General features: G+C 37.5%; 1 protein-coding gene across 4 annotated transcripts in view; it reads right to left on the bottom strand.

Annotated features, from left to right (window-relative positions):
• LOC126162661 (activating signal cointegrator 1 complex subunit 2) overlaps window positions 1-12,818 on the bottom strand; it is a 133,485-nt gene that overhangs the window by 71,081 nt on the left and 49,586 nt on the right. For all 4 annotated transcript variants that reach the window (XM_049919303.1, XM_049919304.1, XM_049919302.1 and 1 more), the window contains exon 8: window positions 2,506-2,661. In XM_049919303.1, coding sequence (XP_049775260.1) covers window positions 2,506-2,661 — 156 coding nt within the window. The remainder of the gene's footprint in view (window positions 1-2,505; window positions 2,662-12,818) is intronic.

The raw sequence follows: 12,818 nt of genomic DNA, 5'->3' as shown, positions 1-12,818 counted from the left end.
GAAAATCTTCAACAGTTAGACTGGGATGAGGTCTACAAGGAACCCAATGATAATTTAAAATATAGCTATTTCATGATACACTTGTGAGAGAATTTGAAAACTGTTTCCCCAAGAAAGTAGTTAAATCTAATTATAAGAAACCACGCAAAAAACCGTGGCTTACTAAAGGAATAAAAATATCTTGCAACCACAAAAGGGAACTGTATCTAAAAATAAGAAAGAGTAATGACCCAGAAACAGCCAAATATTATAAAAACTACTGTGCTACATTAAGAAAGGTTATTAAAAAGTCCAGAAGCATGTGCATCATGTCTGAGATTAATACCTCTGATTACAAAATCAAAACAATGCGGAATATTATTACAAGGGAGACAGGGCAACCAAGAGTTCAGGATGACGGCATTACCATCACACTTGACAAACAACAAGCCGGAAGTCGAAAACATTCTGAATAATCATTTTTTAAATATTGTAGAGAAATAGGATCTAAATGTTCATTAGAAGAAGAAAGGCAGTTAATGGAAGAGGCCTTACCCACACCATTTGATACAATTGAAATTCCACCCACCTCTCCTTCTGAAATTAGGAAGATGATAAACTCTCTCAAGGATAAAAGCTCACATGGAATTGATGGCATTTCCAGCAGGATAATAAAAGCTTGTTCCCAAAAGATAAATGGGATTCTTAGCCACATATGTAATAGCTCTCTGAAGCAGGGTATTTTCCCAGATAGACTGAAGTATGTCATTGTTAAACCACTGCATAAAAAAGGGGATATGTCTGATGTCAACAACTACCGCCCAATCTCTCTTCTGACTGCCTTATCCAAAATTCTTGAAAAAGTAATGTATTGTAGAGTAGCTTCACACCTCTTTAAAAATAAAGTTTTAACAAAATGTCAGTTTGGTTTCCAGAAGGGGTTTTCAACGTAAAATGCTATATATACTTTCACTAATGAAATATTAAATGCTCTGGGTAACTGGAAGTCACCTGTCGGGATTTTTTGTAATCTCTCAAAGGCTTTTGATTGTGTAAATCATGGAATACTTCTAGATAAGCTCAAGTACTGTGGTATGAATGGGACAGCGCTCAAATGGTTTAAATCATACCTAACTGGAGGAGTGCAGAAAGTTGAAATAAGCAGTTCACATATTATGCAAAAAACTGGTGATTTCTCAAACTGGGGATCAATCTTGATTGGGGTGCCGCAAGGTTCGGTCTTGGGTCCTCTGCTGTTCTTAATATATATTAACGACTTGCCATTCTATATTCACAAAGATGCAAAGCTGGTACTTTTTGCCAATGATACAAATATAGCTATCACACCCAACACATAAGAATTAACTGGTGAAATTTAAATGATGTTTTTCAGAAAATCATTAAGTGGTTCTCTGCAAATGGGCTCTCATTAAACTTTAACAAAACACAGTACGTACAGTTCCACACAGTAAATGGAATGACACCATTAATAAATGTAGACTTCGATCAGAAATTGGTAGCTAAGGTAGAATATTTAAAATTTCTAGGTGTATGCATTGATGAGGGGTTGAAATGGAAAAAACCCACTGAAGATCTGCTGAAACGTTTGAGTTCAGCTACTTACACTATAAGGGTCATTGTAAATTTTGGTGATATACATCTCAGCAAATTAGCTTACCACGCCTATTTTCATTTTATGCTTTCGTATGGCATCATATTCTGGGGTAATTCATCATTGAGTGAAAGAGTGTTCATTGCACAAAAGCGTGTAATCAGAATAATTGCTGGAGCTCATGACATTTGTTGGTAACAAGATGGGGATCACTACTGGAAATATTCTTGTCGGAAGGAACTCTGGGCCAAGTATTTCTTTGACACAATCCACATACTGCCATCTGTACATACTTAGCGGAGTCCTATTTACAATGACAGCACTGGAGAGTTTTTGTGTATGAAATTTGAACACTAGACCCTTTCTTATCTACCTAGAGTCACAAGCACTTTATTTCTTTAAAAATTCTCTGATCATTTTTCCAGCTATTTTTCTTCTTATTCTTTTCATTATTGTATACTGGACTGGCCGCTTTGGTTAAGAAACTGCTTGACCATTTATTAAGATATAATAACAAACTCAAATGAATTTTCAGGTGCAGAAAACTCAATCAACACAAATCGAAATGCCCTTTCAACGTACTACACACAGGTACACTTCTCCTAGCTGCACTGTGTCTATGTAAAGTCAACTGATATGATGATTCTTCATTTAAGTTTATTTATTACTTATTTATAACAGACCACATTTCTGAGACAGTTGCAAGACTACCTCTCCATTTTTATTCTGTAAAAAAACTCATTTAAATGTTAATTTGAAATTGATGTTGGAAAATTAGCAACTTTTGGTGAAAGCTACTGTCAGTCTATACATATACATGTTTATAACATTTTGAATATTCAAAACTTCCTATGCAAATGAGAAATTGCTAATTCATGCTTGAAAAAGATTTAAATTATTCCATCAAAGGATACATATCAGGACATATCTGCATCAAAATGTCTATGTCTGCATCTACTTTGAAAGTAGAATGATAATCTCTCATGAAAATCTTCTCTGAAGCAGTATCAGTTAATACAGAAAGATATTCTTCCAATTTTTTCTTTGTAACCTCTTCCGAATGTAATTCTCTGTAAAATAGTTTCAATTTTAATTCATAAGAATACTGCAAATTTGATAATGACAATATTATATGCTTACACACAAAATTTCACAATGTCCTCAGCACCAATGCCGTTAATGTTCTACTCCACAAGAACAAAGGGAATGGCATAAACATCTGTAAACCTTTAGCCTCCTCTCTACAACATAAGGTATTCACTAAAATTATCACCAATGATATAGCAAGCAGTTTTAAGAACAGTTGATGACTATGACAATGATAATAATGAGGTGGAGGAGCTGTTTAGCGAAGAGTTTAGCATTTAAGACATTTATGTTAACACAATGACTACACAGCTTTCAATAACAATGAATGAGCACTGGTAGGTTGCACATGTTGAAAACCTATACACTCTGCACAACATAGGCTGAAACACAGTAAAAGTAAATTTTCTACCCTTCCAACACACAAAAAGAAGTGGGTCCTCTCTTTTGGTATTAGCACTTTACTATTTTGTTGCTGAAACTTTTTCTGTCTAATGTGTTCTTAGCTTTCCTCAGCTGTCAAAAACTGAGGACAATAATCTTTCTAATGCTGCTGCCCCCCTCCCCTCAATCATTTTTACTTCCTAGATCATTGCCACTCCTTTCATTTTGGTTAGTCCTTCATATTCCTACCTTATCCCTTTGCTGTCCGATTACTATGTGGTTTACTTGTGATTTCTTTCCATTATATCCTGTAACTCCACTCAACACACAGAACCTTTTTACTTAATATTCTCCTATTTATGGTTATATTTACTACCCACCAAATTATTCTTCCACATTTCATAAGCTATTATTATACACACTGCGTGTACTATACACTGATCAGGCGAAACATTATGAGTCTGAAAGAGAAAATTTACAATGATGTGTGTCACCAATTTTAACTTCTTACAGTCAGACATGGATTTCTGAAATATAAAAGTCATTCAAAAACAGTGCTGCTTAATGAGCATTGAGAGACACCTGGTGACAACTGCCAAGGGAGACAGGAAAACACAAATGAATCAGAGAACAGGTTGGTGTGGAAGACATAGTTATAACCATAACAAAAGTGACATTAATATACAAGTGAAAGTGATTTTCACACATACATACTCAAAATTAGAAATAATAAGTTTCATACATTTAAACATTATTTTGGAATAAAGGAGACGACTCACCAAAAGGCAGAAGCGCTGCATCATTGATAGGTACGTAAACAAAAGAGCTTGGTTAGCTTTTAGAATGCGCTTCCTTTTTATGGGTGTAGGTAAAACATGCACACAAACACACTCCACTGTACATACCCATCCCCCTTCATATTGACTGAGCACAAGATAGGTGCGTGCGTACATGCATGTTTTTTCCTACAGTTGGAAAAAGCAAGCGCATTCCAAAAGCTAGCCAACCTCTGTATCTTCTATTTGTGCACCTGTCGATGATGTACTGTTTCTGTCTTTTGGTGAGTCATCTCCTTTATTTCTAAATAATCCATAATACTCAACTAGAATTTTCCATACTTTTTAAACATTCTTTGATGGAGTAAAAGCAGTGACACTGTAAATATGAATTTAAAGATTCTCCAAAGGTTTTGACGTCAGTATTTTCTTTTGTTTTGGGATATCTGTTATAAACTACTTTGACACAGGGATGTGTTGATTTGAATCGTCTGTAAGTTTTTGTTTTGTCTGGTAAATGATCACAAATCGACTGTTTCACCTATGCCATTTATTTTAAACAATATAAGTTTCCATAATGTAGATAGATGGTAAGGAAAAATACCTTAGTCTTAAACAGAGCTTTAAATTAGTCTCTAAGTTTGAATCAAAATATAATTCTAATGGTCCTTTTCTGAAGCCTGAATTTACTGATAGCTGCTTTTGTGTTTCCTATATTTAAGGTGAGAATGAAAGGAGGTCCAATAGCACGTTTTACCGTTTTCTCACTACAGTACAGTTTTAGTGAGCGAAGAAGGTAGCAGGTCTGACTCAGTTTTGTATTACAATATGCTGTATGCTTATTCCATTTTACATTATGCTGCAGCCATAACCCTAAGAATTTGGTTTCTGTGCTGTTATCCAATGAGTAATTGCTAATAGAGAGAACTGGATGTACATATCCTTGTCCAGAGCACTGTGAAAGTCTAGTGCAACAGGTTTTTTTTTTTTTTTTTTTTTTTTTTTTACTATTTATAAAAGATTGTTTGTTCTGTGCCAGGTTGTTATGTAACAGTATTTCCTGACTGCTTTAATTTTTCTTATTTCTCCCTTTTAATAGAACTGTGGTTTCATCTGGAAATATGATTTTTTTATTATCCACATTTAAGCTTAGTCTTCAATGTTTTTTTTTTAAAAAAGGCAGCCTCATTATTGATCCTTAGGGGTCAATGTATTCGATTTGTCTGTGCAAAACAGTGCATGGTACCAATATGTTCCAAAAAGGTGCGTGCAAAAATCTGATTTTTCAGGGGGTCATACCTGAGGTTCTACTATACACAGAGAGATAAGGTGTCAAGTGTTTTGGATGTCCCTTAACCTAGAAACCATTTGTATACCTATCCTACAGCAAAATTAAAAAAATATACACTTACTTCAACCCTGGCAAATTGAGTAAATCTGTTGGCCCTCTTACTTTACGTGTGGTCCATTATGAACCTCAGGCACATTATAAAAGCAACATTTGTTCATGGGCAGTTCCTGAGAAAATTCCGATAAACCATGACTTTTGGGCACAAAAAGTATCAATTGTGGGGATTGCCACTTCCATACTTTCTATTCACGACCAAATGTCTAAATTTTTACCACATGTTCTTAAGATGAGGTTCTGAGGCAACTTCGAAACTTTTTCAATATCATTATCTGTTGCTGAGATAAAAAGGTCCAATGTTACCATACATATGCATGTAAAATAAGGATGTAATATCCAGTATGAGGTGTAATTTTAGTTTTAAATAACATAGTGAGAGGTTCTACTTTCATTGCAAGGACTCAGAGATCACTAAACTATGATTTAGTCAGCATTTTTTCACTGATACAACTTTATGACACACTGTGTCTTTATAATGGGCACCTCAAGGCTATACAAATATGCCCAATGTGGCACTGCAGGTTTTAGCACACCTGGAAAGAACTAAAAATGACAGTAAAAAATTATGTGAAACTGAAAAGACTGAAAATTCAGTAAAATATTTCTAATGATATTTTTACTCTTTTAAGACACAATCATAAGCCAAGCAATTTTGATTAATTGCGATTGATGGGCAAAGTATCCAGAACAAAAGTAAAGTCAACAATTTTGTGTTTACCATACATTATATGTACTCATTTATTGTTTATACGTGTCAAGTATATAAATGTGTTGAAATATTCTAATAAACTGTCAAAACTTTACTGGCCTGTGGAATTCATTTTATATCATCAGCACACCCTGCTGTAGCAAGGAAAAAAAGGGAGCCATTGAAAGAATGCTCCTCTCAGAGCACAAAGAAGTTGAGTAAGTTCCTTTTTGAAAGATTCTGACAAGAAAATGGGGAACCAGCTGCCTCAATCCTCATTCTGCCTTTCTCACCAAAAATTTTGCAACCCGAACACATTCACGTCCTTTTTGTGCTGAAAGAGAGTAGCAGAGAGACAGTGACAGTGGAAGAGAGAGTGCTGGGGGGGGGGGGGGGGGGGGGACAAGAGACAGTGTCAGGGTGTTGGGGAGAGAAAGAGAGAGAGGAAACAATGATGGTGTGAAAGAGAAGGTGGCAGCGAAAGAAAAAAGAGAGGGAAGAAGACCATAGCAATGGGAGCCAAAGTGGGAGGAGACACTGATGGTCAGTGAGACAAAGCAGCAGTATAAAAGCAGAAGAGAGAGGGATGCACAGAGAAGCAGTGGAAACAAAAGATAGGAGACAATGGAAATGAAAATGAAAGATCAGTACATAGGCTTAGGGGCCTGGACCCACCCAGACTGGCAAACTGTAACACATAGATATACAGGAGAGCACATTTTAGACAAAAAAAAGTTTGGGTGTAGGGTAAAAAAGTACGTTGGTCCCCTCCCCAGAATTTTTGAGCTGCCACTGTATGGTGGAGACAGTGGCATGGGATATACAATGAAACAATGGGAGCAAAAGGAAACAGTGGGATAGAGATATATACAGACAGTGGCAGCGGGAAGGAGACACTAAGTATAAAGGCTTAACTACGAAGACAGACTGGGTAAAAGGCAGAATTAGGATTGAGGCAGCTGGTTCACAACTTTTCTGTCACAGTCTTTTAAAGAGGTACATACTTGCCTTTTCTGTGCTCCGACAGGAGCCTTTTTCTACTGGTTTGATTGTTCTCCAACAAGTGTTCTGAAATAGTTTTAATGAGTTTCATGTTTTTCTGCTTACGACTGCTCAGAAAGGAACAGATAGAGCTGGACAGGCTTTGAATATGATACTTTTCATGTTATGGCAGCATAATATAATAATTCACCATCTTCACAGCTTTAAACACATCAATAAATACTCCCATTGACTCCTCTTTCTTGTCCATCAGACACACTATAAAATTTATGAACACACGCATTACTGTCTTTCATTTCTGAATTTGTATTGTTTATTACATAGGATTTTGTTTTTATATGTTTATCATACATAACTTTTTCTAATGTATTTGAAATGCAAGAAGAAACTGTTATGGACCTACAGTTATTTACGTCTTTCTCAGTTTTTTTTTTTTTATTCTGAAATTACATTAGAAGGTTTCAGATCTTCAGCGAAAGGGCCTGCTTGAAGTGAGCAGTAACAAGAATTCAACTAGGTTTACAGGAGTCTTCTTTAAGATTGCTGCAGGGACGTCATCAATGTCTGCAGAGATCGATTTCTTTAGTCCTCCTATTGCTTTTGCTACTTCATCTTGTGTGACAGTGCTGATGTACACTGACTTATTACGTGTGCTTATTTTATACGGTATTTATTGGATGGTGTATGCTTATTTATGATTGATTTGATCATATTCTGTGTAACACCTGTGAAACAGTTGTTAAATGTGTGGGCTATTTGTAAAGGGTTTGTTGCCCTTTTATTTTCTTTTGATAATTTCATATTTTTACATGATGCTCTGTTTTCACCAGTTTTTTTATAACACTCCATATAGCCTTTGCTTCATTTGTTGAATTATAATTGTATTATTATGTACTATTTTTGCTACTCTTATGACTTTTGGAGTTTTTTTATAACATACATGTAATTCAGGTGGGGAATTGAAAGTTACACATTTTATGTAGTAGTCTCATCTTTTGGCGTGAAACCTTTATTCCCTTGTGTTCATTCTAGAATCGCCCCTTATGATTATACAAAATAAGTATATAATTAAAAAATCTACTCACCAAGCGGTGGCAGAAGAATACATGTATAAAAGGTATTAACGTCTGCAAGCTTTTAGAGCCAGTGGTACCTTCTTCTGGCAGAAGACTTTAATACCTTCTATATGTGTGTCCTCCTGCTGCCACATTGTTACTTAGTGACAGGAAGGGCTCTAATCAAGGGAGATGTCCAGGTGCCTCAGAGTGAACCAAAGCGATGGAGGAGATACAGAGAGACAGGAACTGTTGATGACATGCCTCGATCAGGCTGCCTAAGAGCTACTACTGCAGTGCATGACCGCTTCCTACGGATTATGGCTCGGAGGAACCCTGACAGCAACACCGCCATGTTGAATAATACTTTCTGCGCAGCCACAGAACGTCGTGTTACGACTCAAACTGTGCGCAATAGGCTGCATGATGCGCAACTTCATTCCTGATGTCCATGGCAAGGTCCATCTTCCCAACCACGACACCATGCAGCGCGGTACACATGGGTACAACAACATGCCGAATGGACCACTCAGGATTGGTATCATATTCTCTTCACTGATGAGTGTCACATATGCCTTCAACCAATCGTCGGAGACGTGTTTGGAGGCAACCCAGTCAGGCTGAACGCCTTGACACACTGTCCAGCGAGAGCAGCAAGGTGGAGGTTCACTGCTGTTTTGGGGTGGCATATTGTGGGGCCGATGTATGCCGCTGGTGGTCACGGAAGGCGCCATAACAGCTGTATGATACGTGAATGCCATCCTCCGACCGATAGTGCAACCATATCGGCAGGATATTGGTGAGGAATTCGTCTTCATGGATGACAATTTGTGCCTCCATCGCGCACATCTTGTGAATGACTTCTTTCAGAATAACGACATCACTCGACTAGCGTGGCCAGCATGTTCTCCAGGCATGAACCCTATCGAACATGCCTGGGATAGATTGAAAAGGGCTGTTTATGGACGATGTGCCCCACCAACCCCTCTGAGGGATCTACGCTGAATCGCCGTTGAGGAGTGGGACAATCTGGACCAACGGTGCCTTGATGAACTTGTGGATATTCTGCCACAACAAATACAGGTATGTATCAACGCAAGAGGACATGCTCCTGCATATTAGAGGTACCAGTGTGTACAGCATTCTGGACCACCACCTCTGAAGGTTCACTGTATAGTGGTACAACATGCAGTGTGTGGTTTTCATGAGCAATAAAAAGGACAGAAATGATGTTTATGTTGATCTCTATTCCAATTTTCTGTACAGGGTCCAGAACTCTCAGAACTGAGATGATGCAAGACTTTAGATGATGCAAGACTTTAGATGATGCAAGACTTTAGATGATGCAAGACTTTTTTTGATGCGAGTAAATGATTTGACAGAGAGGATGAGCAGCAATCCATGACTGTTAATGATGCTGCAGTGTAGGAGAAAGTGTAATCATCATGTGACAGGAGGAGGCTACAAGATGTCCTGGACAAAATTTCTATTTTGTCTGATGGATGGGGACATGCTCTAAATGTAGAAAAAGGCACATTAATGCAGATGAGTAAGAAAAACAAACTTGTGATGTCTGAATACAGCATTAACAGTGTATTGCTTGACACAGTCGTGTTGATTAAATATCTAGGTGTAGCACTGAAATGCAGTGCGAAATGGAACGAGCATGTAAGTATTATATCCGCACTATAACACAACAAATATTCCGTGATAACCAAATTTATTTGACTTTCTGTCACTCAAAACAAAACTTAAGTTGGACTACACAACACTTCGCTGGCTGTAGCACCAAGGAGAAATCAGAGTCACTAGTGGAGAATACAAGTCCAAAGCACTGCCAACCAGCCGATACCGACGCGTCGCAAGTTTCCAGCCAGGAAGGCCACAGTACGGTTCGGTTGTCGTGAATCCAGCAACTGGGTAGTAACACATTAATCGGCGAAGATTGAACTGGTTAAACGGGCTCAGGGAGCTCGCTTAAATCCGCAGGTCCACCCAATGAGAGTGTTGGTAGATGGCGCCCTTATACGGTTGCTCATTCTGGTGGCAAGAGCAGCACCGCCAGGGTAATCCGTATCGATAGTGGTGTGTACGCTGCTGCTAACCCCGCAACGACGCGTTCACTTGCGCCAGTTGTTGACATCGTGTGCGGCGCCAGCGGTACTCGCTGTGTGTCACGCGTGTTTTAGCACGCCGCGCCGAGTTGACGGCTGCTGTGCTGCGGCCGATACGACAGTAAGGGTCGTAGAAAGGAAGATGAATGATTGACTTCAGTTTACTGGGAGAATTTTAGGGAAGTGTACCTCTTCTATAAAGGAGACTGCATATTGTACATTAATGCAATCCATTCTTGAGTTCTGCTCTAGTGTTTGGGACCCCTGAAGATCAGACTAAAGAAAGACATCAAAGTAATTCAGAGGCTTGTTGTTACATTTGTAACTAGCAGGTTTGATCAAAATGCGAGTATTATGGAAACGCTTTGTAAGCTCAAATGGGAATCCCTGTGAGGAAGGCAATATTCTTATAGAGAAAATTTAGAAAATCAGCATTTGGGTCGGTTGACTGCAGAACAATTCTACTGCTGCCAATTTACATTTTGTGTAAGGACCACAAAGCCAAGAGAAGAAAAATTAGGGCTCATACGGAGGCATATAGAAAGCCATTTTTCCCTCATTGCTGTATTGCATGATGGCTTGTGGGTTATGTACCTAGATGTATTACCTATCTGGCATAACTCATCACTTAGAAAGAAAGTACTGATTGGATAAAAGACAGCAGTAAGAATAATATGTGGTGTTCACCAACAGATGTCAAGTAGGTGCCTCTTCAAGGAGCTACACATTTTAACTGTGCTGTCACATTACATACTTTTGCTAATGAAATTCATCAAACAATCCACTGCAATTTGAAAAGAACAGTGATGGATATACCTACAACACTACAGGGAAAAATGACCTGTATTACCCTTGTTAAAGCTATCAGCGGCTCAAAGAGGAGATCAACATGCATCATCAATAAAAATTTTTGATCATAAAAAAGAAAAAAGCATGTTTTTAAGAGTAACTGTGTGAGTAGGAAAAAGCTGATAATGTGTTCATTAATGTTAACAATAATCACATATACATATAATGTAAACTGACTCATTTCACATCATTTTGATAAAAGAAACATGCAAATGGAATCTAGAACATATAATTAATAAACTAACTGACTCACGAACTAACTTGCACATATAACACTTTTGTTTTTCTTTGGTATGTAATCAACCACAGCAGTGTCCATTGTGAAGTAAAATGACGATCTATGAACTTCCTTGTTAGTTATTTGCTGTGGAAGTTACGACTTGTCTTTCATGTAGTGCCTAATAGTCTTACACTTATTTTTAGCAGCTACTGTCCCAAACCATAAGAGGAAAGTCATAACAAGTTGAAGTTTCACCTCTTAGGTCACTAATAAGATCCAGCACAGCTATCATATTTTTATTTTTTTTCTGATGCTGTTCTTGTTGTTTTGTGTACACAAATTTGCACTTCCTGTATGTATGAAGCTCAAGTATCACAAAGTGTCCATATTTTTATCCCATATTTTGCTAGTTTACTTGGAATTTACTGTCTCAATGGACACTGACTTCAAAACCCTAATAACCGTTCATCGACAGTCAGATTAATTCTAGGATTAAACAGCCTGGGAATGATTTGTACCCAGTTTTCCAAAATAATATTGACAATCATGTTAGGTCCAGTATTATACAATTTGGAAATGACTTTTACTGAATTTTTCGAAATAATACAAAATGTTGAGAATCTAGCAGTGTACTGACTTTCTTCTATAGTCTCTTATCAAAGCAAACAACAGGATGTTTCTAATAATACTGTCACCTGAAAAATATTCGACTCTCTTTCCTTATCCCACAAGCTTTTTGAGATTTGCCTTTCCAACGATATACCTCAACAACAAAACAGGTAGTTATTTGTTGTAGTGATGACTATTCACGAAATAAGTTACAATATTACAGCTGTCAAGCAACCCTCAGAACTCTTTGCCACCAGAATTTCATGTATGCAATAATGCAAAATAAGTCAGTTGTTGACAACATGTCCATGGTTACATGAAAATAAAATTCTTGACAAAATAAAAGTGAAATGCTATTTTATTTCAAATAATGATATTATTGTTGAACTGTGATTGTTATGTGATGCAGTATGTTGATACTGTACAGCAGCAATGAGCCACCATTTAGTTTTGGTTGCGTTATTGAAAAAAATTGTGTTGTTGCCCAACAAACATGAACAATAATGAAGACCACAGTGTGTGTACGTGAAAACATGAAGAACAACATTAATATTGTTCATAACAGAAAAATGACGACAACCAATGTTCCTGGTGGTAACTGCATAGCAGCTCACACATATGAATATCTACCGTATTTACTCGAATCTAAGCCGCACTCGAATTAAGCCGCACCTGAAAAATGAGACTCGAAATAAAGGAAAAAAAAATTTCCCAAATCTAAGCCGCACCTGAAATCTGAGACTCGAAATTCAAGGGGAGAGAAAAGTTTTAGGCCGCACCTCCAAATTGAAACAAAATTGGTCCATTCTAATACGAGACATAATTTAGGTATAATGAATGACGATACAGCTACAGTAGTTTGGTTCGAGTCGTAAGCTTAGCAGTTAAGCTTTACCAGGTAGCCATTGCTATGCGTCAGGCACTCTGTCCGTATTTATACGGGTACCCTTCCTTTTTCACGCGCTTCGTCTGGTTTGGATCGATTGCTTATTTTTCTTTGATCTGATAAGTGCCGTTCTCTTTGTTATAGGTGTTT

Source organism: Schistocerca cancellata, chromosome 2 (genome assembly GCF_023864275.1).
Source record: "Schistocerca cancellata isolate TAMUIC-IGC-003103 chromosome 2, iqSchCanc2.1, whole genome shotgun sequence".
NCBI lineage: Eukaryota > Metazoa > Arthropoda > Insecta > Orthoptera > Acrididae > Schistocerca > Schistocerca cancellata.
The sequence above is the reverse complement of the archived record's forward strand: the minus strand, read 5'-3'. Positions and strand labels throughout refer to the sequence as shown.